This window comes from Geotrypetes seraphini, chromosome 11 (assembly GCF_902459505.1).
Source record: "Geotrypetes seraphini chromosome 11, aGeoSer1.1, whole genome shotgun sequence".
Taxonomy (NCBI): Eukaryota; Metazoa; Chordata; class Amphibia; order Gymnophiona; family Dermophiidae; genus Geotrypetes; species Geotrypetes seraphini.
The window spans coordinates 90,597,050-90,624,303 of NC_047094.1; the positions used below are offsets into that span (position 1 = coordinate 90,597,050).

General features: G+C 45.2%; 1 protein-coding gene across 1 annotated transcript in view; it reads right to left on the minus strand.

Annotated features, from left to right (window-relative positions):
• The window catches only part of NTSR1 (neurotensin receptor 1), a 254,658-nt gene that overhangs the window by 21,391 nt on the left and 206,013 nt on the right, over nt 1-27,254 (minus strand). The window contains exon 3 of the mRNA XM_033914412.1: nt 10,848-10,938. Coding sequence (XP_033770303.1) covers nt 10,848-10,938 — 91 coding nt within the window. The remainder of the gene's footprint in view (nt 1-10,847; nt 10,939-27,254) is intronic.

Sequence of the window (27,254 nt, forward strand, 5' to 3'; positions counted from 1 at the left end):
GAGGTCTTCTGCTTCTTGTTCTCCCTTCGATGTAGGTGTAGCTTCTTCTATCATCTGAAGCTCATTCTCTTCCACCCTCCTCTTGTATGCTTCTTCAATGAATTTCTCAAGTTCCCTGACTTCCTCCTCGATGTGTCTCTCGCTCGTGAAATCTTCAGCTGTCCTGACTGGGTCTTCCGTGGTGTAAAGTCCTTCTAGTTCCTGTATCTTGTCCTCTAGTCGCTTGACTTCCTTCTTCAAGCTTTCCAGCTCCTGACACCGACCGCATACATATGACTGTCTCCCCGAGGGGAGGTAGTCATACATATGACAGCCGGTGCAGAACACTGGAAAGCTCATCTTCTGGTTTCCTTCTGCTTCCATAGTCGTTCCTACTTTAAGATAACACTTAAGATTACGTGCTCCTTGTGTGCCTGCTTTCTTCAGCGCTTTCTTCTTGTGTGTGCTGCCCTCGCTCTACCTTACTATACTTTGTTTGTATTTGTTCTTTGTGTGCCTGCTTCTTGCCTTCTTCTTGTGTGTACTGCCCTTGCTCTACCTTACCTTACCGTTGTTTGTGTGTGTCGTTCCTTCTGCGCCTGCTTCTTCCGTACCTTTCAGTCTTTCCCTGGTGTTCCTGGGTGTAGTAACTTGGCCCTTCTTGAGGCCCTTCGCAAAGGCGCTCTCGCTAAGGTGAGCGCCTTTGCCGCGCGCCTTGGCTGGGCGCCGCTGGCTCCTCCCCCTTTAAGGGTTAGTCCGGCGCTGCCTCTGACGCGGGGGAGGGGGCGGAGCGAACTCTCGCCGCTTCCCCGAGCCTGGTTCCTGCCTCCTTTCTTCGGTGCTCGGCACCGACGCTGTCTTCCTCCCCACTGAGCAGTGATACGCTGCCTTTCTCCTCACTGCTCCTCTTCTCCTCTCTTCGGCACCACGTGTGCCGCGCTGGCTCCTCCCCCTTTAAGGGTTAGTCCGGCGCTGCCTCTGACGCGGGGGGGGGGGGGGCGGAGCGAACTCTCGCCGCTTCCCCAAGCCTGGTTCCTGCCTCCTTTCTTCGGTGCTCGGCACCGACGCTGTCTTCCTCCCCACTGAGCAGTGATACGCTCAGTGAACTTGGTTTAGCTCAAAGAAAAGAGTTCCTTGTAGGAAAATTAAAGAAATATCACTCCCAGTCTCTTAGTTTTAGCAACTATCTTTCAAAAACTAATCATCTTACAGTTGCCAGCTTTCAAATTTCACTGTGCATGGCAAAACATGGTAAGCCCCTCTCTGATGGAGATTTTATCAAAAAGGCAATTTTGGCTGGGAGTAATTCACTCTTCCATGATTTCCAAAACAAGGATAAAATTGTGCAGCGCATCTCTGAGATGCCGCTAAGCAGAAATACTGCAAAAGATAGGGTTCTGCGAATGGCTGCTGATGTTAGTCAATAGCTTACTTGCGACTTACAAAAAGCACCCTTCTACTCCATGTGCTTGGATGAAAGTACAGATATTACTAACCATGCAAGACTAGCGCTCATTTTGCGTTATGCTACTGGTGACATCATGAGAGAAGAGCTGGTAAAACTGCTGTCTTTGCCTGGAAGAACACAAGGGATAGATATCCACAATGCTGTGATGGAGGCTTTTTCATCACTAGACATATGTCCAGAAAAAGTGGTTTCAGTTACTAGCGATGGAGCACCTAGCATGGTGGGGACAACATCAAGATTCATTCATTTCTTTGCTAAGGAAGCAAAACATCCACTGATTCAATTTCACTGCATAATACATCAAGAGGCTCTCTGCGCCAAAGAAAGCAGCAAAAAACTTGACGATGTCCTCAAAGATGTAACAAAAATGGTGAACTTCATCATGGCGCGTGCTCTTAATTTTCGACAATTTCAAGCCCTTCTTGATGAGGTTCAGGCACAATATAACACTTTACTGATGTACAATAATGTCCGGTGGCTGAGCAGAGGACGAGTGTTAGAGAGATTTGTGGCCTGCTTGGAAGAAGTTAGGCTATTTATGAACGAAAAGGGGGAAGACTATCCTCAACTCACCAACATGGCCTGGCTTACCAACCTCATGTTCTTTACAGATTTTACTAACCACTTTAATGTACTAAACAAAAAATTACAAGGCATGGGAAAAACAGCAGGAAGCATGTTTAGTGACATCAAAGCTTTTGAGAGAAAATTGCATGTTTTTGAAAAAGACCTTGAGAGTGGACAGCTAAAATATTTTCCTAACCTAAAAATACATTTGAATAATTCTACAACATTTGTGGACAGTCATAAAAAACACCAGGAAATCCACAAAGCATATTTCACCATTGTAGCCGAAGCAAAGGAGAATTTTAGTAAAAGATTTTCTCAGTTCCGTAAGATGGAGACCTTTCTTTTATAACTTCCCCAGAAAAGTCCACATTTGAAGATCTTGATCTTTCCTGCTTATAGTGGTTGGATATTCAAAATTTGGAAATGGAGCTACTGGAATTTCAAGAAAGCTCTATCTGGAAAAGTAAATTCAATGACCTGCATGCGGCTCTTGAACATATTGAGTGTGAAAGGGTGACAAATGAAATCACTGCTAGCAGTTCTGAAAATGAAATCCTAAAAGCGTGGAATTCTCTGCCAGACAATTTTAAGTCCATGAAAGCACTTGGGATTGCTCTTCTTACTTTGTTTGGGTCATCCTATGCTTGTGAGCAGCTGTTTTCAGCTTTGAATCATATAAAATCTGATGCTAGATTAACGGATGACATGAGTGCTGCATGTGTTGCTCTGAAATTAACGCACTATGAGCCAAGGATTGACAAGTTATCAGCATGCATGCAACATCAAAAATCACATTAATTTTTTTCAGAGCATGCCCAATGCATATGTTTACATGAAGCAGTGTTTTCAGTTTGCAGTTAAGACACTTTCTAAGTTATTTAAATATTATTTAAAGATGTTATTTAAAAAAGGGACTTTACATGGCCCTGTTGTATTCCAATCTGGAATTTCCAATAAAAACGGTTGGTTTAATTGAAAGCTCTTTTGTTTTCTTTACATCATATTATTAGAAATGTAATGATTTAACTATTTTCTAATTTGATTGTAAATTTTACAAAAAAACATGTATAGACTCTTTGGGAATACACACCTAGTCTTGACACAGTTAACAATTTTAAGAAGTTTATCTTTTTTTTTACTCAGGATACATTTGACATGTTATGTGAATAATACATTTAAAATATATTGTGTAACTAAATCAAATTCTTCCTAAATTCATTAAATTGAATGAAATCATTAAAACATTATAAATTGCCAATAAATTGAAATGAAAAGCAAAGGATTGTGAATCAAATTGATTCTCTGACAATACAAAGATTCCAACCTTTAAAAATGATGTTACATAGTTCAGGCAACTTTATAAAGAGTTTTTAGATACTAAAATCTTGTTATTAAGGTTTAATTGACGTGCTGGCACTTTGAGGAAATTCTTTGGTTTTGTACGGCAGTTTGGGCACTCGGGCTCAAAAAGGTTAGCCATCACTGTCTTTCTGCTGCAAGTTTTTTTTAGGGTGATAATATAACTTTGCTGGTCAAGTTCCTTATCATGTTTGGCACAGTTTAGGTTCTTTTTGGAACTTTGTAGTGTCTACCAGTTCCAGCATAGGGAATGAATGTAGAGAAGGCAAGTTAATTTAAGTTGAAAGAAAACTCCAGAATGAGAGGTCATAGGATAGAAACATAGAAACATAGAAATAGACGGCAGATAAGGGCCACGGCCCATCTAGTCTGTCCACCCCAATGACCCTCCCCTACCTTTCTCTGTGAATAGATCCCACGTGTCTATCCTATTTGGCCTTAAAATCAGGTACACTGCTGGCCTCAATAACCTGAAGTGGAAGACTATTCCAGCGATCAATCACCCTTTCAGTGAAAAAGAATTTCCTGGTGTCCCCGTACAGTTTCCCACCCCTGATTTTCCACGGATGCCCCCTTGTTGCTGCGGGGCCCTTGAAAAAGATGACGTTAAAAGGTTGAAGGCTCAAGAGTAATCTAAAGAAATATTTTTTATTTTTTTTTTAAATAGAAAGGGTGGAGCATCCATCCACTTACACATCAAGGTATTTTTGATTGTCTGCCAGACTATTTGAAAAAAAATGCTTAACGCTGTACATGCCACCGCGGAAGCTGAGATCTGAGACACAAAAAGAGAGACCAATACTCATTATGTACGAACAAAGAATTCATGTTTCTCCGTAGCTGGAGCATCAATGTGGAATGTGTTGTCCGGAACGTTACGATTGTGTGGAAATCTTTTGCAATTTAGGAAGTTGCTTAAAACTCATTTGTTTGTTCAAGCTTTCTTTGAGTGAATATATAACTTGTGTTTTGAGTTATTACGGGAAAGCTATGTACTATATTGAAGAATGATATTAATTGAGATTTGCTTAGATGTTGTTCTGTTGAAGATGTGATCAGTGTTGGGACCGCTCCTGTTCAATATATTTATCAACGACCTGGAGACGGGGGACGAAATGTGAAGTCATTAAATTTGCAGATGACACCAAACTCTGCAGCAGGGTCAAAACCACGGAACACTGTGAGGACCTTCAAAGGGACCTGACGAGGCTGGAAGAGTGGGCAAAAAAGTGGCAAATGAGATTTAACATAGAGAAATGCAAGGTCATGCACGTAGGGAAAAAGAACCCGATGTTCAGCTACAAAATGGGGGGGGGGAATATTGCTAGGGGTGAGCAACCTTGAAAGAGACCTGGGGGTGATGGTGGACACAACATTGAAACCATCAGCGCAGTGTGCGACAGCCTCAAAGAAAGCAAAAAGAATGCTGGGCATCATCAAAAAGGGTATCACAACCAGGTCGAAGGAAGTCATCATGCCACTGTATCGTGCAATGGTGCGCCCGCACCTGGAGTACTGTGTCCAGTACTGGTTGCTGTACCTCAAAAAAGACATGGCAGTACTCGAGGGAGTCCAGAGAAGAGCGACTAAACTGATAAGAGGTATGGAAAATCTTTCATACGCTGACAAGTTAAAAATGCTGGGGCTGTTCTCCCTGGAGAAGAGGAGACTTAGAGGGGACATGATAGAAACCTTCAAAATCCTGAAGGGCATTGAGAAAGTGGATAAGGACAGATTCTTCAAACTGTGGGGAACCACAAGCACTAGAGGTCACTCGGAGAAATTGAAAGGGGACAGGTTTAGAACAAATGCTAGGAAGTACTTTTTTACCCAGAGGGTGGTAGACACATGGAACGCTCTTCCAAATGTTGTGATAGGCCAGAGCACAGTACAGGGGTTCAAGGAAGGTTTGGATAGGTTCCTAAAAGATAAAGGGATTGAGGGGTACAGATAGAACCAGAGGTAGGTTATAAGAATGGTCAGGAACCACTTCACAGGTCATGGACCTGATGGGCCGCTGCGGGAGCGGACCGCTAGGCACGATGGACCTCTGGTCTGACCTAGTGGAGGCAACTTCTTATGTTCTTATACTATCCTGCTCTGTGCTTTCCCTACTTAATGTATGTGTCCTTTGAAATGTATATTTTATTATGTATGGAAATTTTGTGAGCCGCCTTGGAGAAAGGCGGATTAGAAACGTTTTAAATAAACAAGGGGCCCTTTTACTAAGGCGCGCTAACCGATTTAGCGCACACTAAAGATTAGCACGCGCTACATGCTAACGCACCCATAGAATATAATGGGTGCGTTAGCATTTAGCGCCTTAGGACTCCTTTTACAAAGGTGCGCTTGCGTTTTTAGCGCATGCACCAGATTAGCACGCACTACCCGAAAAACTACCGCCTGCTCAAGAGGAGGCGGTAGTGCCTAGCGCGCGTGGCATTTTAGCGCGCGCTATTCCACACGTTAAGGCCCTAATGCACCTTTATAAAAGGAGCCCTTAGTAAAAGAACCTCTAAATAAATAAATAAATCCTCCCTTGGAGACAAGACTGTATCTGAATTCAAGAAAGTACGGGAGGGGAGGAGACAGTAGATGGCATGGATGGGCTGTCTGGATGGGTCATTTGGTCTTTATCTGCTGGCATATTTCTATGTTTTTGTATTTTAATTCTTTCATTTTAGTCCTTTTATCCCCTAATGTAGCTTAATGGGATAGTTTTAGGGGCTTATTATCAACACAAGCACCTATGATGTTGGCTTTAATAAAGTAGAATACCAAAAAGTCGGCAAATTACCCCAAGGAGGGGAGGGTGATATGATAAAAGTAATTACGTAACTATATTTCACCTGACATAAATTTCTATGGAAGAGACCTCAGTACTGGGGAACTGAAATAGATAAATCAAATTTGCAACAGTATCCCCCGGGCTGACAACTCATATATGGACAATCACTGCAGCCCAAATGAGTTTGCCCCATCTGCTATAATAATACCCTTAGCGCGCATGCGCAGTTCAATCCCCGTGTTCCCGTGTCTCCGTGGTGCCATGTCCCCGAATGCGTAATAGGAGCCTGCACATGTTTCCTCAGAAACATTCCTGCCCCGAGAGAATTCATCTTCGCCACCATACCGACCTGATGCCTCGCTGGGGGGCCTGACCTCGGTAACCAAGGGCCCCTGCTGCTTAGACAGATGAGGAATAAGCGGCCAAGAGCCATCTTGCAGACGTTGGAGGCCTGGCCCTTGAGGTTGTGGAGGAGAGCTGTGCTGTTTGCGCTGCGGGTGGGACACAGGGTGGGGGAGAAGCGGCCCTGAGCCGTGCAGTCTAAGCCCCCAAACCCGCTGTCTCGGAACGTGCCCATCCATGGAGGATCACCAGCCCAACCAGGCCCAACATTACTACTTCTACCGGTCCTCGCCGCCCAGCCCTCAGCAGTATGGAGCTCAGAGTGACAGCAGCACCGCAAGAGCCCAGCCCAAGCCACAGACACACGAGCAGCTGCACGGCCTCCAGCATCAGGAAACGCATCCGCATAATGAGGGAAGTTAAGGAGAGAGGGAAGGCCATGACAAAAACAGAGAGGGGTGGGAATTTGAATTAACATCGGGCAGGAGGCAAAGGGTAAAAATCCAGGAAATCAGAAAGTCCGGGGTAGGAAGGAAAGAAGGAAGGAGAGGGTCAGATTAGTTCCTCGGCCAGCAGGAGGGAAGTATAAATGGAGTTGTATCGGGATTGGAAAGGGAAGGAGGAAGACCTTTTTTGAGAATTGTGGAGGTGAAGGGAAAGGTACAAAGACAAATCTTATTCTTTCTCTAGGAAGGGGCGCTGCTGGACAGGGGGGAGGTAAAAGAAAGGGAGAAGGGCTACTGCTGGACAGGGGGGAGCAGGGAAGGGGTGCTGATGGACAGGGGGAGGTAAAAGGAAGGGAGAAGGGAAGACAGACAGGGGGAAAGAGACAGAAAGAAAAAAAGGACAGACAGACAGGGGACCAGGGATTGAAATAGAAAGAAAGAAAGGGGGCAGAAAGATAGAAAGAAAGACAGACATACAGAAAGAAAGAAAGAAAGAAATGCCTAAGTCTACACACATATTCTAGCACCCATTAATGTAACGGGCTAAAAAACTAGTACATCATAATGTCTCTACCTTTAAGTGATAATGTGTAGCAAAAAAAATCAAAATCCAACTCTAAACAAAACTGTGAAAAATAAAAATACATATATCGTTCATTCATTCACTCTCCTCTCTCACGGGAAAAGTCTTCAATTTTCAATTAGCTAAACATACTGTTCATATACCCATGAGCACAATGAAAAAATATTTGTTTAGATGTCCAACAAAATTAAAACATAAAATATCCAAAACACTTTGAAATCTTGGGCTCACCGCCAAAGCTTTTTTTGGATAGGCTTTCCTACCATTTTGAATATGCAATGCTTTGGAAGACGTGACATAGAAGGGGTTTGGCTCCTGAAGAAGACAGCGAAACAGAGCTCTGTCGGGCAAACTATGGACTTTCTTTTCAACACAGATAAGTCTAGTGTTTTGAACATTCTATCCCCCTCTTCTACGAAACCGTGCTAGCGTTTTTTAGCACAGAGAGCCACCCTGAATGGCCCGCGCTGCTCCCAATGCACATTGAGTTCCTATGAGCATCGGGAGCAGCGTGGGCCATTCAGCGCGGCTCTCTGTGCTAAAAACCGCTAGCACAGTTTCGTAGAAGAGGGGGTATATTTTTATATGTTGTACATTTAAAAAAATATTTTTTCATTGTGCTCATGGGTATATGAACAGTATGTGCAGTTAACTGAAAATTGAAGACTTTTCCCATGGGGAGGAGAGGGGGGGGGGTGAATGAATGAATGATATATGTATATATATATTTTTTCACTGTTTTGTTTAGAGTTGGAGTTTGATTTTTTTTGCTTCACATTATCACTAAAAGGTAGAGACATTATGATGTATGGGGCAAACTCATTTGGGCTACAGTGATTGTCCATATATGAGTTGTCAGCCCGGGGGATACTGTTGCAAATTTGATTTATCTATTTCAGTTCCCCAGTACTGAGGTCTCTTCCATAGAAATTTATGTCAGATGAAATATGGTTACGTAATTATTTTTATCATATCATCCTCCCCTCCTTGGGGTATATGGTGAGAGGTGTCTCTTTCCCCATATAATTTGCCAACATTTTGGTATTTTATTTAAGGTTTCAGCAATCTTAGGTTTTTTAATAAAGTAGGCCAGGTTTTAGAAAATCTTGTAGATGCTCTGTTATTGAATTACCCTCCAAGTGTTTACAAATATTATTACAATTCTACGACAAAAACCTAATACCTTTTAAAGGAAGAGACAACTGCTTAATGACTTTTCAAAAGTGAAACAGGAAAGTAAAGTATGACATCATCAAATATGGAACAACTTGCTCTATGATGACTTTAAAGAGACAGGTATCATTAACAAATGATGTCGTAGTTTTTATGATTTTTTTTTGTTTTTACAAAAAGTTTTGAGATGAAATTTTAAGTTGCTGGAGGTGACATCACCTTACCTTAAGTTCCATGGTTAACTGGTCATTATTCTGCCATAAACTGATTTTTGAGAAAATGCTAATTTATAACAGCAAAAAGGAATTGGAATGGGCTTCAGTCTAGGTGAGAGATACGACTAATCATTAGCTGAAAAATCTATTATCAGATAACCACAGAGTGAGGTTCTGCTGCGTGTATAACATCTTTAATTAAAAGTCATGCAGAGGCCCGGTGGATAATGGGATCCAAGATGGCGACAGTATAGGCTGGCAGTGCGTTTGCTCCTGACAACCCTCTTGGAGAAGTGACTGTTTTTTAATTAAATAATTTCCTACCTCAGGATGCCGAAGCGGAGAGGGAGAAGCATCGCTGGTGCCTCGCGGCACTCCGGGACTCCCGTGGTCGGCAGTAAAGAGGAGCTTATCTGGCGCATGCAGGGCATGTCGGCAGAGTCGGGGCTGCCCCCGCTGGAGACGCTGCAGGGGAACGGCATGCAGCAGTCCTCCTTTGGGCTTGAGACGACCTTCAGCCCCGACACTCGAGCACCGCCCCCGCAACCTCGAACAACCAGTTCCCCGAGAGGGGGGGGGGTTTCCAGGAATCGGAGTGCTTCCTCCCCCAGAGGCAGTCGAGATCAGCTCAGGGAATGGAGATTCAGGCTCCCAGCTTTCCATGGGGAGCCTGAACGCGGAGTCGGAGGTATTAACAGCTGTGGGAGTGGGTCTGCTCCAGCCTGGACAGCAGCCAGAAGACTTGCCAGTGTGTGAGCATAAAACTATACATTTTCAATTTCCCCAACTTAACAAACCCCAGGAGGTAACACTGGACGCTCTGTGGGACTTGGTAGCCACTATTCCTAAAACTTTAGCCTCTCAGCTTCATCAAGTAGAAGAACGATTTAAAGAGCATGATAAGGACATATCTGGACTGCAGAAAATCACTAATGATTTTAAATCACAAATAGAAACCCAACAACAAAATATTAAATCCTTTAGAGTAATACAAGAAGCACTAATTAAGGACAATACAAATCTAAGAAGAAAGCTTGAATCACTCAAAAACCTCTCAAGAAGTAATAATCTCAGATTAATTAATTTTCCTAAGATCCCTACAACAACTCCTAGAGAAATGGTGAACCGTTATCTCATGGAGATACTGGAAATCCCTGAGTCTTCCATTCCACCTTTTACACAGGTTTATTATCTTCCTATTAAAGACATTAAAGACATCAAAGACCAAAAGAACCCTCAAGAAGCGATTCAAAAACCATTGGATATGTCAGCCTTATTAGAATCTTCCGATTGAGAAGTAGCCACCCCGGCTACTTTGCTTCTCTCAGTTGCTCTTACTTTGGATAAAACATGGCTATTGAAACTATTCTTTAAAAATAAACATAAATAATTTTTGGGCCTAAAAGTTCAAATGTTTCCTGATTTGGCCAGGGACACACAGAGGCGTAGACAAGAATTTTTATTGTTAAGACCAGCAATTACTGCCCTGGGAGCGACCTTTTTTCTTCGATATCCCTGCAAATGTATTGTGCATTATAAATTACATAAATTTGTTTTCTTTGAACCCTCACAACTGACAGCATTCTTGTTTCTGTTAAGGCTGGAGAAAGCTCATGATGTACCTTAGCACAGTTTAATCTATAATTGTTTTTTCTTTCTTTAATTCATTGCTTAACTCCGTTTTAATTCAATCATGGATCCCATATGAGGACTTGAGCGAGATTGTAAGATAGAAATTATCTCTTGAAACTTTATATATTATGTTAGATGTTATTTCTTTATTTCTTGAATCTTGCTTCTCTGTACAAGTTTTAACTTGATTGTTTATATTTGAAAATCAATCAATCAATAATAATAATAAAAAAAAGTCATGCAGAATTTTAGAGCCATTGTGTTACTGGGTTATTTGAAGAGCAGTACTTACTCTGTCCATTCCTGTTCTGGAACGTAACAATACATCAAGCGGCGGATATGATATGGGAGCCAGCAGACCACAAAGGCAATTACAACTGCACCTATGAGAATCAGAAGAAATTAAGTTGGTTTACTCCAGTGCTGAAAACATCACATAATGGACTATGGCAACAAAGGCCAGGACTCTCTAAACGGGGCGGATTTTTAGGCACTGGTAGATGCCAAAGTTCAGTAAAAAAAAGAACCGCGTTTACATGATGTTTTTAACTGACCCCCTAATTTACCAATAGTCAACAAGCAAACGTGCATTTCATCACCCACCCATATGCAGTCGTTCTCTTTTTTTCCCATTTAATTTTAGTCAGAGCTGAAAATTCAAGTTCACAAAAATTAGAACTTCAACATGCTCCTTGCAACCCCGTCATCTCTCACGCTGACGTCACTTCCTCTGCGTGACACCCGGACGTGACGTCAGTGGGAGAGAGGACGCGGTCGCGAGAAGCACGTTAAAGTTGTTACTCATGAGAGTGAACAACTAGAGGTATGGGGGGGGGAAGGTGAGGGGGCATGGGGAGGAGTGGAAGGAGGTGGGGCAGAGAGGAAAAGGCTGCTGGTGCCCCCATCAACATGGCGCCTGGGGCAGACTGCCCCCCTGTGCCCCACCCCTTACTACACCACTGGATGTAAATCCCAGCAACAAAGTTGTTACTCATGAGAGTGAACAACTAGAGGTACGGGGGGGGGGAAGGTGAGGGGGCAAGGCGAGGAGTGGAAGGAGGTGGGGCAGAGAGGAAAAGGCTGCTGGTGCCCCCATCAACATGGCGCCTGGGGCAGACTGCCCCCCTGTGCCCCACCCCTTACTACACCACTGGATGTAAATCCCAGCAACAATATTTTTGTATATATATGTGCCTTCCACTTCTGAGATGTGAACCACTCTAGCCCAGACCACGCCCCCTTGCCCAGACCACGCCCCCTTGCCATATGCACATTTTTGAGATTTAGACATACATATGTATCAGTTTTGTAAAATCAGGAGTTTGGGGGGGAAGTTATCAACATGGGCCACTGTTACGATGGGCTATTTTACTACAAGCTGTGCAATTTGAGCACAGGTCCCATTTTATGCACTGAAACCCTATGCTAAAATAGCATGAATTGTGTTACCCTAACCCAGACATGGACAACTCCGGTCCTCGAGGGCCGGAATCCAATCGAGTTTTCAGGATTTCCCCAATGAATATGCATTGAAAACAGTGCATGCAAATGGATCTCATGCATATTCATTGGGAAAATCCTGAAAACCCAATTGGATTCCGGCCCTCGAGGACCGGAGTTGCCCATGTCTGCCCTAACCCATCTTAAGAGTAGCCCATGTTGATACCTTCCCTCCTTATATATACATTCAGTATAAACATCTAAATTCTGGTTCATGCACATCTAAAATGCAAATAGCACTTCTAAATTATGCACCATAATCATGTCAGAAGACTCCTAGAGATAACCAAGGGGCATGAAGATATTTGGGTGAATAAGTGTTTTGTGGCAGGTTTTTTGTTGAGTGTCTTCAATGGGTTCTCCTCTCAAAGTATCTATCTATCTATCTGTATTTTTTGGACCATAAGATGCACTTTTTCCACCCCCAAAAAGGGGGTGCGTCTTATGGACCGAATACACTGTGCCCCCCGGTACCTTTTTTAGTGGTGGTCCAGCGCGGTCTCCGGAACGGCTGCCTGTTTCTTTAGAAGAGCGACGCACAACGCCTTACCTGGTGGTCTAGCGGGTTTTCGGGGCAGGAACGATCTTCCTACGCTCCTGCCCCGTGCAGATCGCTCACAGGAAATGGCTGCCTTTATCTCACGTAGTCTCTGTAATAACAGATGCTTGGCACAGGCATCTAACTGAGAAATGAAATGAAAACCTGAGAAATGAAAACCTGTACAGGAGGGATGTTTCCTGAGAAGCACAGAACTGCGATTTGTGGTGTTCCGCAGGGGGTCAGTGCTTGGACCGCTGCTATTCAATATATTTATAAATGATCTAGAAACAGGGACGGAGTTCGAAATAATAAAATTCGCAGACAACACCAAACCATTTAGTGGTGCTCGGACTAAAAAGGATTGCGAAGAATTACAAAGGGATCTGAACAAAATAGGGGAGTGGGCGACGAGATGGCAGATGAAGTTCAATGTAGAGAAATGTACAGTACTGCATATAGGAAGCAGAAACCCGGGGTACAGCTATATGATGGGAGGGATGTTATTGAGTGAGAATACCCAAGAAAGGGAGTTGGGGGTAATGGTAGACAAGACAATGAAGCCGACGGCACAGTGCGCAGCAGCCGCTAAGAGAGCGAATAGAATGCTAGGTATAATCAAGAGGGGTATTACAACCAGAATGAAAGAAGTTATTCTGCCGTTGTATCGAGCGATGGTGCATCCGCATCTGGAGTACTGCGTCCAATATTGGTCGCCATACCTTAAGAAGGATATGGTGATACTCAAGAGGGTTCAGAGGAGAGCGACATGTTTGATAAAAGGTATGGAAAACCTTTCATACACTGAGATATTGGAGAAACTGGGGCTCTTTTCCCTGGAGAAGAGAAGACTTAGAGGAGATATGATAGAGACTTACAAGATCATGAAGGGCATAGAGAAAGTGGAGAGGGACAGATTCTTCAATCTTTCGAAAACTACAAGAATGAGAGGGCATTCAGAAAAGTTGAAAGGGGACAGATTCAAAACAAATGTTAGGAAATTTTTCTTCACCCAATGGGTGGTAGACACCTGGAATGCGCTTCCAGATGGCGTGATAGGACAGAGTACGATATTGGGGTTCAAGAAGGGATTGGACAATTTTTCTTAAGGAAAAGGGGATAGAGGGATATAGATAGAGGAGTACTACACAGGTCCTGGACCTGTTGGGCTGCTGCGTGAGCGGACTGCTGGGCACGATGGACCTCTGGTCTGACCCAGCAGAGGCACTGCTTATGTTCTTATGTTATGTTCTTATGTGTCCGGAAAACCCGTGATGGACTAATGTCAGTAACTGGCAGAGCTCACAGAAAGCCAGATGGTTCTTTGCAATTCTTTGTGCTTTCCAAATACGCTGCTAACCTGTGACCCCTACGTGAAGGCACTAGAGAAAGCCAATCGTAATCTGTGAAAGGTACTAAGAATGAGTCACTGGAGGTGAAGCTGAGCTACACACCAGCAGGTTAAGAATTATGATAGGATGGATTAATTAGCACACATCTGAAACTAGTGAGCGGTAGTGCCAATGATCAAGACTTTTTGTGTTAATTAATCCATAAGCATCCTGCAACCAGGGAGCAGAAATGTATGAAAAAAAAACCTTCAGGCTACGGATTAAAATAGCAAGTAATGGGCACCACTCAGACAAGTCTGAAAAAAATATAACTGAGTTTTTGTTATGCTAAAAATATCCCCAAAGTATAGTTTTGAACAGTTAGATTAACATCTTGAGAATGCTATGTTAGAAGTCTTTATGGAGCTCATTTTCAAAGGACTTAGAAAGGCCCAGATTCTATAAAAGATGCCTAAAGTTAGACACCTAGATCGGTGCACCTAGCTGATTTAGATATCTAACAATTATTTAAAAGCTTAATGAGCAATTAGTACCTTGTAATTGGCTTAAATTGCAGTTAATTGGACGGTAGGCATCTAACTTGGGGCTAGATTCACAAAGCAAACCGACTGTGTACTGATGAGGACCAGCCAGCACGGTTTCAGCAAAGGCAGATCTTGTCTGACGAACTTGTTGTACTTCTTTGAGGGAGTAAATAGGCGGATAGACAAGGGCGACCCGGTTGACATTGTATATCTGGATTTTCAGAAGGCATTTGACAAGGTTCCGCATGAATGACTACTTCGGAAAATTGCGAGCCATGGAATCGAAGGTGAAATACGTGGATTAAAAACTGGCTAGAGCATAGGAAACAGAGAGTGGGGGTAAATGGACAATACTCGGACTGGAACAGCGTCACCAGTGGGGTGCCGCAGGGCTCAGTGCTTGGACCCGTGCTCTTCAACATCTTTATAAATGATCTGGACATAGGTACGACGAGTGAGGTGATTAAATTTGTGGATAATATGAAGTTGTTCAGAGTAGTGAAGACACAGGGGGATTGCGAAGATCTGCAACGTGACATAATTAGGCTCGAGGAATGGGCATCGACATGGCAGATGAGGTTCAACGTGGATAAATGTAAAGTGATGCATGTCGGTAACAAAAATCTCATCAACGAATACAGGATGTCAGGGGCGGTACTTGGAGAGACCTCCCAGGAAAGAGACTTGGGAGTTCTGATTGACAAGTCAATGAAGCCGTCCGCGCAATGTGCGGTGGCAGCGAAAAGGGCAAACAGAATGCTAGGAATGATTAAGAAGGTGATCATGAACAGATCTGAGAAGGTTATCATGCCGCTGTACCGGGCCATGGTGCACCCTCACCTGGAGTACTGCATCCAGCACTGGTTGCCGTACACGAAGAAGGACAAGGTACTAATCGAAAGGGTCCAGAGAAGAGCGACTAAAATGGTTAAGGGACTGGAGGAGTTGCCATGTAGTGAGAGACTGGAGAAACTGGGCCTCTTCTCCATTGAAATGAGGGGACTGAGAGGGGACATGATCGAAACATTCAAAATACTGAAGGAAATAGACTTAGTAGATAAAGACAGACTGTTCACCCTCTCCAAGGGAGAACGAGAGGACACTCTCTAAAGTTGAAAGGGGATAGATTCTGTACAAACGTAAGGAAATTCTTCTTCACCCAGAGAGTGGTGGAAAACTGGAACGCTCTTCCGGAGTCTGTTATAGGGGAAAACACCCTCCAGGGTTTCAAGACAAAGTTGGACAAGTTCCTGCTAAGCTGAAACGTACGCAGGTGAAGCTAGACTAATTTAGAGCACTGGGGATGGCCGATCACTCCCAAGCGACTGCTGAGGACCGGTTGCTCAAGCCCTTTCTGGCTGCCCTGCCTTCTGCCGCCGTGTTCTCTGCCCTGTCAGTCCCGACTCTCCTGTTCCCCCGAACGCCTGCCTGCCCTGAACATGAACACGTCTGCCTGCCTGCCCCGAACATGCCTGCCTGCCCCAACTCTCCCACCCTTCCCCCAGTGCAAACCCATGGTTTTAACCCGCGGGCTTGAAGCGGGTTAAAGCCACGGGCTTCATTGCTTTGCCACGGGCTCCTGGTTTTGTTTATTTTCACAGTGCTTCAGAGTGTTTCAATAAGTTAACCTCGCCAGCGCTCTTTTTCCCCCCCTCTCTCTCTTGCGAGACAATTCCTCGCAGCTTGTTACCACCCACTGCAGGCTCTGTCTCCTGTAGCTGAGGTGTTTCTTTACAAACGTGTCCAGTTGTCATATTAATTATTACACTGAGTAATGACTGAAATAGTCATAATTAGGGGAGACTCAAGAGAGCTTTGGCAAAGAAGCCTTGCAACAAAGCATTGGTCTCCAGCAACTCTGTCAAGGCATGGAAGTAGTTAAAATATATATATCTCTCTGCCAGGCCCCGAGTTCCAACGCATGCACAGACCATCTAAAGATGGTCTGCACATGCACTAGGATCGCTATAGAGCGATCCGGGCAGGCAGATGGGGGCGCTCCTCTGATCGCCCCCATCTGCATATTGGCTTTTTGAGAATTCATTGGACCTGCCTGGATTGGGCCCGGATCGGTTCGTGAATCTAGCCCTTGGTAGCCACTTACCACTTTCAGGTAGGTGCTTACCAGAGACTGGGTGTGGTTAAGGGGAGGATTGTGGGCATGTTTGGTATGTAGGCACCTGTTTTGGACTTAGGTGCTGGTATGCGCACCAATATAGGCCAAGAAAACCCTTGCATAAATAGAGTTTGCCTAAGGTTAGGACGCCTACTGGCAACTATGCCCACTTTAGACACTGCTAGGGATGATTCTATAAACGGCGCCTAGCTTATGATTGACACACGCTTTGCGCCATACTCCTTGGTGCTTGTTTCAGGTGCTGTTTATAGAACTGGGGGCAAAGTGCCATAGGTTACCATGGTACATTGTATGTCTAAGTACTTTGAAAATGAGCACTTATACGTGGTATTTATATGTGTAAAATGCCACTTACGTTGTTACACATCTGGAGAGCACTTTTACAAAGGGATGCAAATTTTTAGGTGCCAAGAAGGCATTTATTTGGTTCCAATACTATAAGGCTAGTAGGTGCTTACTTTCCTTTATATAAGATACTAGTGTAATCAGGCGTACATGCATCTATGTGGTTAGGGCTGAGCACTTACACCAAACATAGAGCTGGTGCAAATGCGTCCACCTACATTTAGGAGCTACTCGTATGTGTGTAACTTGCAATATTCAATAAGTTACCTGCTTAAGTATTTATCCTACTCACACTCCATGTGCACACCAAAGTTTGCAGCACTGAAGATAGTCATGCACTTGCAAAATCGAGGGTAGCTGGATTATTGGCATTTGCACATGTATGCGCTCACATTGTATTTAGGGTTACCGGATGTCTGGATTTACCCGGAATGATCTCTTTTTAGAGGACTGTCCGGATGGATTTTAGAAAATCCAGCAACTTGTCTGGGTTTTGGAAGGCTCCGGGAATGTGTCTGAAGGGCCTCCGAGCATGGGCAGATATGATGCGACGACGTCGCATGCATGTGATGTCGTGCCACATCCACGCATGCTCAGAGGCCCCTCAGATGCGGCCCTGAGCTCAGGAAAGGAGAGGGGATGAGGTTTGTGTGAGGGAGGGGCTGGGGCGGAACAGGGTGGGGTGGGGCCATGTATCCTCTTTTTTACTTTTACAAATGTAGTGACCCTAAACACTTATGTAAATGAACAGACTATCATCATGTATGCACATACTTGCTCCCTCTGTGAGGCTCCTTATAGAATACCCCCAAATTCCACACCTGTGCATGCTCATTAGCAGCATACATGCTATGGTATGTACTTTTCAACTAGTCAGTCTGGTGTAAGGAGCCATTTACAACAGAGTCATAGCCAGAAGTTGATTCGGGGGTGCCAAACATTTCCTCTTAGTCCTCCCTCCCCTTCCGACCACTCCCTCTTCCCCCTGCTGCCGCCGTTGCTGTGTCTTCCCCCCCCCCTCCCCGATCATACTTTTGTTGGTCGGGATGCTCAAGACCTGTGAGCCGAAGTTTCACAGCCGGAGCCCTGCATGTACTGGCTGAGAAGCAGGGAAGCAGGCAGGTTGTCAGGCTGCCCAGCCTCCGACACCGGCACTTCCACTTCAAATACATGTACTGAGCATGTGAAAAAGTCCTGGCATCAGGGCTCCAGCAGCAATACTCTTTGGCTGGCTGGGCTTGAGCACCCCACCAGCCAGGCTGTCACAATTTTGGAGGAGACTTGAGCCCAAAGTGGGGGAGGGGGCCCAGACTCCTGAGGCCGCCACTGGCTAAACTACTGGTTTACATGTATATTTTACCACATCTGTGTGTAAATGATTAAAATAGCTCAAAATGGGTATATATTATACTTTATCACTTAAAGTACAAACACACATATAGAATTAGACCCAGAGAGGCTTAGAGCGCACAGATTTAAAGGGGACATGTCATGGACATGGTTTTGGCAGGCCAAGAAATTACATTATAGGGGATCTAATTGCCCAAATAGTTTAAAAAAACAAAGCAAAAGGAAAACATGGAGCTCCTCACAAAGACTGATGTGTAGAAAAATAATAGTGACAGAGCATTCCATTTAGCAGATTCTGCTCACTGTGTAATGGTCTGAGCTCCTTTGGGAGGATATGCTAAAAAATCAAGTGAATGAATGAAAGAAACATTACACAGATATTGCAATCATAGTGGCTGCTTTTGAAATCCCCAAGTGCTCCTGGATATGAAAGTAATCACTTCTTTCAAAGCATTCTATTATAAATATTTTTATGGTGTTCAGAGTATTTTTGTAAAAGGAATCTAAATTCATCCTCCTCGAAAATGACAAAGTCCCAACCATAACCAATATAGAAATTAACACAATCAATTATCCCATTCAAACTAACATAAAACTACTAGGAATGACTATAGACCGATGCTGCATCATACAACCACAAATAAATAAAACAATACAGAAATCCTTCACAGTGATGAGAAACCTGTGACAAGTCAAGTTTCAAGTTTCAAGTTTAATAGTTTTTTTGATTAATCACTTAATCATATTTCTAAGCGATGAACAGTTTAAAATTACATTTGGTGGGAAACAATACAATACAAAATTTTATATAATAACATTGGGATTGAAGTTAAACTTAACATACTCATAACACTAGGTAAAAGGGGATGTGAAATACAAATCAATATAGGAAAGTAGAAACAAAAAGGGAAAAGTACAAAAGGTAAACAAATAAAAGGTAAAATATTATAGGATAAAAATAGTTTGGCCTATGGATTATTAAAATTAGTTATCAAAGGCATCTTTGAAAAGAAATGTTTTTAAATTACTTTTGAATTTTCCAAGCTCCTGTTCTTCCCTTAAATACATTGGAAGGGCATTCCAAGTCTGTGGTGCGGTAACCGAAAAAATAAATTGCCGTCTTGTATTAATAATCTTGAGCGAAGGAATAGTTAGTAAATTCTGTTCATTAGATCTCAAAGCTCTATTTGGAGAATATGGAATTAATAATTTATATATAAATGCTGGGGTTTTATAACAAAGAGATTTGAAAGTCAGTATGCAAAGTTTATATGTTATCCGATGGATAACTGGAAACCAGTGCGCGTTTTTTAGAAGCGGTGTTACATGGTCAAACTTTCTGGATTTGGTTATAAGCTTAATCGAAGCATTTTGAATGATTTGAAGATGTTTTATTTCATTCAACGCAATTCCCTTGAAGAGAGCATTACAATAATCGATCTTAGAAATCACCAAAGAGTGAATAAGAATATTGAGTGATTTTGAACATAAAAATTTTAAAATTGATCTAATTTTACGTAATCTATAAAAGGTAGTTTTAATAATGTTACTGATGTGATCATGAAAATTCAGTTTATTATCAAAAATCACCCCTAAAATTTTTAAATTGCTAACTAATTGTAGGGGAACATTTTTTATAGAAATAGGGGTAACAAGAGAAAAACTGTCTTTCCATGGGAAAAGCATCACATTAGTTTTTTTAATGTTAAGCGCCAATCTGTTTGTATCCAGCCAATGATAAACTTGGTCAAGTTTCTCATTAATCGCTAATATTTCAGAGGTTTTATTAGTGTTTAATGGATGTAAGAGCTGGATATCATCAGCATAGGCAAAGATTTGGAAACCCACAGATTGGCATAAGGTCATTAGAGGGGCAAGAAAGATATTGAATAATAAAGGGGAAAGAATAGACCCTTGGGGGACCCCATGTGTAGTCTGTGAGGATTTAGATGTTGAATCTTTGAAAAAAACAGTAGAGGTACGATCTGTGAGATATGATACAAACCAAGAGAGAACTTAGTCTGTAATACCAAATTCTTCAAAAAAACACAATCCCAGTTTATAGTACAATCCCTAATCCTAAGTCTACTAGACTACTGCAACATCCTCTACCTCCCCTGCCCTGCTACAATGACTAAATAACTACAAACAATCTAAAATACAGCTCTGAGACTCATGACACTGAGATAACATGACCATATTACAGAAGCATACATCAACCTTTATTGGCTACCAATCCAAGAAAGAATACTATTTAAATTCTACTGTATGTTTTTTAAAGCCTTAAACGGAGACAGCCCAACCTACCTGAACAACCGCCTCATCCAAACCACCTCAATCAGACATAGAAAAACACACACCCCATGATCAAAGAAGTAAAACGGAAAAAACTATACGATGGCCTCCTGGCCACTCAAGCAGCTAAACTAGATAACCAAATCTCCAGTCTACTGATAACGACGCCAGACTACAAGACGTTCAGAAAAGAAATAAAAACTATACTCCAAGAAATTCCTGAAACAGCCCTAACTTCAGAAAAGAAATAAAAATCTACAATCTTCAAGAAATTCCTGAAACAGCCCTAACTTCAAACTTACCGTACTTCCCCCCTCCCTCTTTCCGCCACACAGAAACTACATAACCTACTCTTTACCTCTCTAGAAAGGACAAATGTTCTTCCATTGTAACCCTCTGTTTTTTTGTGTCTTTTGTAACCCACCTAGAGCCGCCAGGTAATGGCGGAATAGAAATCTCTAATGTAATGTAATCTACATTTCCCCTTTTCTGGTGATGTGTGCTCAGCTATTACAGGAAATTTGCATTCTATTAATATACAAAACAATCTTTGATGGTGTTTTTGTGGTGTCCTGGACAGAACTCTGATGTCTCTTGACACAGACATATGGGACTTTTTTAACCCAATAATAGAGGAGAGTCTTGCAAAATCCTAAGAGGCCTTTGACCAACTTTCCTGCTCCTGAGTAGCTCCTACACTCTGGAACGCACTGCTTGAAAAGCTTTGCTTAACACAAGATTATCTTTACTTTAGGAATCAGATGAAAGTTTGGCTTTTCACCCAGGCCTTTAATGAAATACATTTCTCTCAAGGCTCCTTATCCACCTTCACATACAGTTTAAGCTCCTATTGATGAACATAAGAACATAAGAACATAAGCAGTGCCTCCGCCGGGTCAGACCATAGGTCCATCTAGCCCAGCAGTCCGCTCCCGCGGCGGCCCAAACAGGTCATGACCTGTCTAAATCATCAGAAGGGGCCCCCATGCCACCTTGGTTTCCTGATGAGTCTTATCTTCCCATCGAAGTCCTAGCCCTCCGGTCTTACACATGCACGACCTGGTTGGGTTTCTATACTTTCTCAGTATCCCACGATCCCTTTATCCCCCAGGAATCTGTCCAGTCTCTGTTTGAATCCCTGTACCGTACTCTGCCCGATCACTTCCTCCGGTAGCGCATTCCAAGTGTCCACGACCCTTTGGGTGAAGAAAAACTTCCTTGCATTTGTTTTGAACCTATCTCCCTTGAGTTTCTCCGAATGCCCCTTCGTACCTGTTGTCCCCTTCAGCCTGAAGAATCTGTCCCTATCCACCCTCTCTATGCCCCTCATGATCTTGAAGGTCTCTATCATATCACCCCTGAGCCTCCTTTTTTCCAGAGAGAAGAGCCCCAGCCTGTCCAACCTCTCGGCGTATGGGCAGTGTTCCAGCCCTCTTACCAGTTTCGTTGCTCTCCTTTGGACTCTCTCAAGTACCGCCATGTCTTTCTTGAGGTATGGCGACCAATATTGAACGCAGTATTCCAGATGAGGACGCACCATCGATCGGTATAATGGCATGATGACTTCCCGCGTCCTGGTTGTTATGCCCCTCTTTATGATGCCCAGCATCCTGTTGGCTTTTTTCGAGGCCGCTGCGCACTGTGCAGATGGCTTCAGTGATGCATCCACCAGCACACCCAAGTCTCTCTCAAGACTGCTTTCTCCCAACAATGCCCCCCCCATTTTGTAGTTGAACAACGGGTTCTTTTTCCCTATATGCATGACCTTACATTTTTTCACGTTAAAGCGCATTTGCCATTTGTTTGCCCAGTCTTCCAGCTTGTCTAGGTCCCTTTGCAGGTCCTCACACTCCTCCCTGGAGCTAACTCTGCCGCACAGTTTGGTATCATCTGCAAATTTTATAACCTCGCACTTTGCCTCCTTTTCCAGGTCATTGATAAATATGTTGAAGAGTAACGGCCCCAGCACCGATCCCTGTGGCACACCGCTCGTGACTCCCCGCCAGTCAGAAAATTGGCCCTTTACTCCGACCCTCTGCAGTCTACCCGACAACCAGTGCTCGATCCATCTGTGCACATCCCCTCCCACCCCGTGGTTCCACAGCTTCCTAAGCAGCCTTTCATGTGGAACCTTGTCGAAAGCCTTTTGGAAATCGAGGTAAATGATGTCGACGGGTTCCCCATTGTCCACCCGACTGCTTATTCCCTCAAAGAAGTACAGAAGGTTCGTTAAGCACGACCTTCCCTTACAGAATCCGTGCTGGCTTTTTCTCAGTAGGCCATTTCTCTCAATGTGCTCGCAAATGCTGTCCTTGATCATAGCTTCCACCATCTTCCCTATAATTGAAGTCAGGCTCACCGGCCTGTAGTTCCTGGGGTCACCCCTCGATCCCTTTTTGAAGATAGGTGTGACATTCGCCAATCTCCAGTCCTCTGGTACCTCTCCAGTTCTTAAGGATAGGTTGCAAACATGCTGGATTGTGTCCGTTATTTCTTGTCTTAGTTCCTTCAGAACCCTTGGGTGGATCCCGTCCGGACCCGGTGATTTGCCACATTTTAACCTGTCTATCTGTTTGAGGACATCCTCCTTACTTACCTCTATGTGCTCCAATTTTTCAGCCTGTTCCCCACTCATGAGCTCCTCTGAGTCCGGTATATTAGATATATCTTCTCTCGTGAAAACCGACGAGAAGAACGTGTTCAACCTCTCAGCTATCTCTTTATCCTCCTTTATCACTCCCTTCCTATCCCCATCGTCCAACGGCCCCACCTCCTCTCTCGCTGGTCGCTTCCCCTTTACGTAACTGAAGAATGCCTTGAAGTTTTTCGCTTCCCTGGCCAGCCCCTCTTCGTATTTTCCTTTTGCTTTTCTAACCTCTCGGTGGCATTCCTTTTGGCAATTCCTGTGCGCCTGGTGATTTTCCTCCGTTGGGTCCTTTTTCCATCTCCGGAAGGATACTTTTTTGTCATTTATTGCCCTCTTTACTTCTGTTGAGATCCAAACTGGGTCCTTTGACCTCTTGTTCTTGCAGCCTTTCCTGAAACTGGGGACGTACCTTCTTTGTGCTTCTTTGTGCTTTGTGCTTCTTTGTGTCCCTGAATAGGGTCCAGGCGCTTTCCACAGTCTCCATCCTAAAGATGTTTTTGAGCTTCCTCCCCACCATTTCCCTCATAGCAACATAGTTCCCTTTCTTGAAGTTGAGCGCAGTTGTTGCGGTCCTCCTTACTGTGGGTGTCCCCCTTTCTAATGTGAATCTGATCGCATTGTGGTCACTGTTGCCTAGTGGTCCTCCCACTTCTACCCCACTTGCAGGCCCCCCTAATCCGTTCAGGATGAGGTCAAGAGTAGCACTCCCTCGTGTCGGTTCCCTGACCAGTTGCTCCATGAAGCAGTCCCTCACAGCTTCTACAAATCCTGTTTCCCTAGTGCAGTTGGAGTGACCTGTACTCCAGTCTATCCCCGGGTAGTTGAAGTCCCCCATCACTGTCACACTTCCAGTCCTGCACTCCTGTCTCAGTTCAGCTTCCAAGTCGTGTCCGACTCCTTCCGGCATACCAGGTGGGCGATAGTACAGCCCCAGTTTTATGCCTGCACCCTTGTTTCCTGGCAATTTGACCCATAGCGATTCCAGCCCCTCTGCCTTCGTTGCCATATCCATCCCGACCGAGTAGATAGAGTCCTTTATATATAGTGCTATGCCTCCCCCCTTCTTGTGGGTCCTGTCCCTTCTGTAGAGCTTGTACCCCGGCAGCGCTACATCCCAATGATTCTCCTCTGTCCACCATGTTTCTGTAATTCCAATTATATCCAGGTCTTCCCCCTTGGCCACGACCTCTAGTTCACCCATTTTGGCCGTGAGGCTTCTTGCATTTGCGTAATAGCATCGCAGGTCCCGTCGTTTTTCCTCCACCTCTGTATATACCTGGGCCGCCTCTCCTGTTCCCTGTATTTCTGCTTTGCCCTCAGCTTTTACCCTCGTAGCTTTCAGTTTCCCCACATTCCCGTCACCCCACTTCCCCGCTTTTCCTCCGGGTTTTCTTGCCCCCTCTTGGGCCCTGGCCTCTGTTCGATCCCCCTCGCCTTGTGTCACCCCTATATTGCCCTCCGTTTTCGCCCTTGTGCCACCCAGTCCCCTTGTGTCCCCATGCCCCTTAGTCTCCTCCCAGCAAGCTCCCTTTACCTGTTGTTTCCCTCGCTGTCTGATCATAAGATCCATCGGTCTCTCTACTTCCTCTATGCAGTCAGCCCGTTCAGCATCTGTTCTGGATACTGTTGTCCGAAGCGTCAACATCAGATCAGCTGTCGGCTTTCCCCCTCTCCTCAGTTTAAAGCCCTCTCGATCTCCTTCCTCACATTGGCGGCCAGTAGTCTAGTTCCCTCTGTGCTCAGGTGCAGGCCGTCCCGCCGGTAGAGCCTACTCTTTTCCCAGAATGACGTCCAGTTCCTCACAAAGTGGAAGCCCTCCTCCTGGCACCATCTCCTCAACCATGTATTCACAGCCTGGAGGTCTGCCTGCCTCTTTGCATCTGCTCTCGGTACAGGCAGGATCTCTGAGAATGCTATCCTCCGGGTATCCCGCTTCAGTTTACGTCCCAGGACCTTGAACTGGTCAGTCAGCGTGGCCATGCTGAAGTTCCTCCGGCTCACATCATTTGTTCCGACGTGGATTATCACCGCTGTCTCCTCTGTCTCTGCTCCGTCCAGGATCCTCTCGATCCTATCAGTGACGTCTCGTATCTTGGCCCCTGGGAGACAAGTCACTAGCCGGTCCTCCCTTCCTCCAGCTATGTGACTATCTACCTCTCTCAAGATCGAGTCTCCCACCACAATAGCAGACTTCCCTTTCCTCAGCAACCTCCTCTGTCTCAGGTCCGTGTCCTCTGTGTAGTGTGGTGTCTCTCCCTCGGGGTCTCGGTGAGTCACGGTCTCCTCCTCTTGTGTGGTTCCTCCGCTAGGTCCTTCCCCGGTGTCGCCTTGTGGATCCTGGGTCTCGTCTGCCGACATCCGTCTGTACAGCTGCTGGTCCTGTCCTTCCACCTTCCTATAGGCCTCCTCGATGAATCTCTCGAGGTCCCTCACCTGGTCCACAATGAGGCCTGCTCCGTCTGTGTCCTTGTTTGACCAGCTCGTCTCCTCTGTGTTGCGTAGTCCCTCCAGTTCCTGGACCTTGACCCTCAATCTGCCGACCTCCATCCTCAGGCTATCCAGCTCCTGACACCGACTGCATATGTATGCCCGCCTCCCGGAGGGGAGGTAGTCATACATATGACACTCGATGCAGTAAACTGGGTAGCTCTGCTGGGTACCTGTAGCCTCCATTTCTTTCTCCTTGCTCCTACGGTCCCTCGGTGGTTGAGAGTGGTTTCCGGCGTGCAGCTAGCTGAAAGAGTAGAGAGAGAGAGAAGAATGAGATGCTGAAAGGATAAAGAGGGAGAGAGAAGAATGAGAAGCTGAAAGGGTAGAGAGAGAGAGAAGAATGAGAAGCTGAAGGGGTAGAGAAAGAAGAAAGTGGAGAGAAGAAAATTATATATATATATATATATATATTTTTTTTTTTTTTTGTAGGTTTTTTTGTAGGTTAAAGTTAGGTTTGCTGCTGGGCTGCCTGGGCTCCTTCTCAAGGCTCCTTCGCGAAGGCGCTCTCGCTAAGGCGAGCGCCTTTGCCGCTCGCCTTCGCCGAGCGCCGAACGGCCGTGCGCCGTTGGCCCCCCTTCTTTTAAAGGGGCGGCCCGGGCTCTGACGCGACCTCTGACGCGGTGGGGGTGGGCGGAGCTACCTCTCGCCGCTACCCCGATCCAGCTATCTCCCCTCTGCTCTCCGGTTTGGCTTCCTCCCCTCTCCGACCTTGCCTTTCCTCTGCGCTGCCCCGGATTCCTCTGATTCAGCTCCTGCTTCTCTCTGCAGCCGCCGAGATCGCCTCGTGCTCTGGCCCCCCTTCTTTTAAAGGGGCGGCCCGGGCTCCGACGCGACCTCTGACGCGGTGGGGGTGGGCGGAGCTACCTCTCGCCGCTACCCCGATCCAGCTATCTCCCCTCTGCTCTCCGGTTTGGCTTCCTCCCCTCTCCGACCTTGCCTTTCCTCTGCGCTGCCCCGGATTCCTCTGATTCAGCTCCTGCTTCTCTCTGCAGCCGCCGAGATCGCCTCGTGCTCTGGCCCCCCTTCTTTTAAAGGGGCGGCCCGGGCTCCGACGCAACCTCTGACGCGGTGGGGGTGGGCGGAGCTACCTCTCGCCGCTACCCCGATCCAGCTATCTCCCCTCTGCTCTCCGGTTTGGCTTCCTCCCCTCTCCGACCTTGCCTTTCCTCTGCGCTGCCCCGGATTCCTCTGATTCAGCTCCTGCTTCTCTCTGCAGCCGCCGAGATCGCCTCGTGCTCTGGCCCCCCTTCTTTTAAAGGGGCGGCCCGGGCTCCGACGCGACCTCTGATGCGGTGGGGGTGGGCGGAGCTACCTCTCGCCGCTACCCCGATCCAGCTATCTCCCCTCTGCTCTCCGGTTTGGCTTCCTCCCCTCTCCGACCTTGCCTTTCCTCTGCGCTGCCCCGGATTCCTCTGATTCAGCTCCTGCTTCTCTCTGCAGCCGCCGAGATGACCTACAAGTGTATTCATTCTGCTGCCCCTCAATATTTCTCCTCTCTTCTCTCTCTTTACACACCTCCCA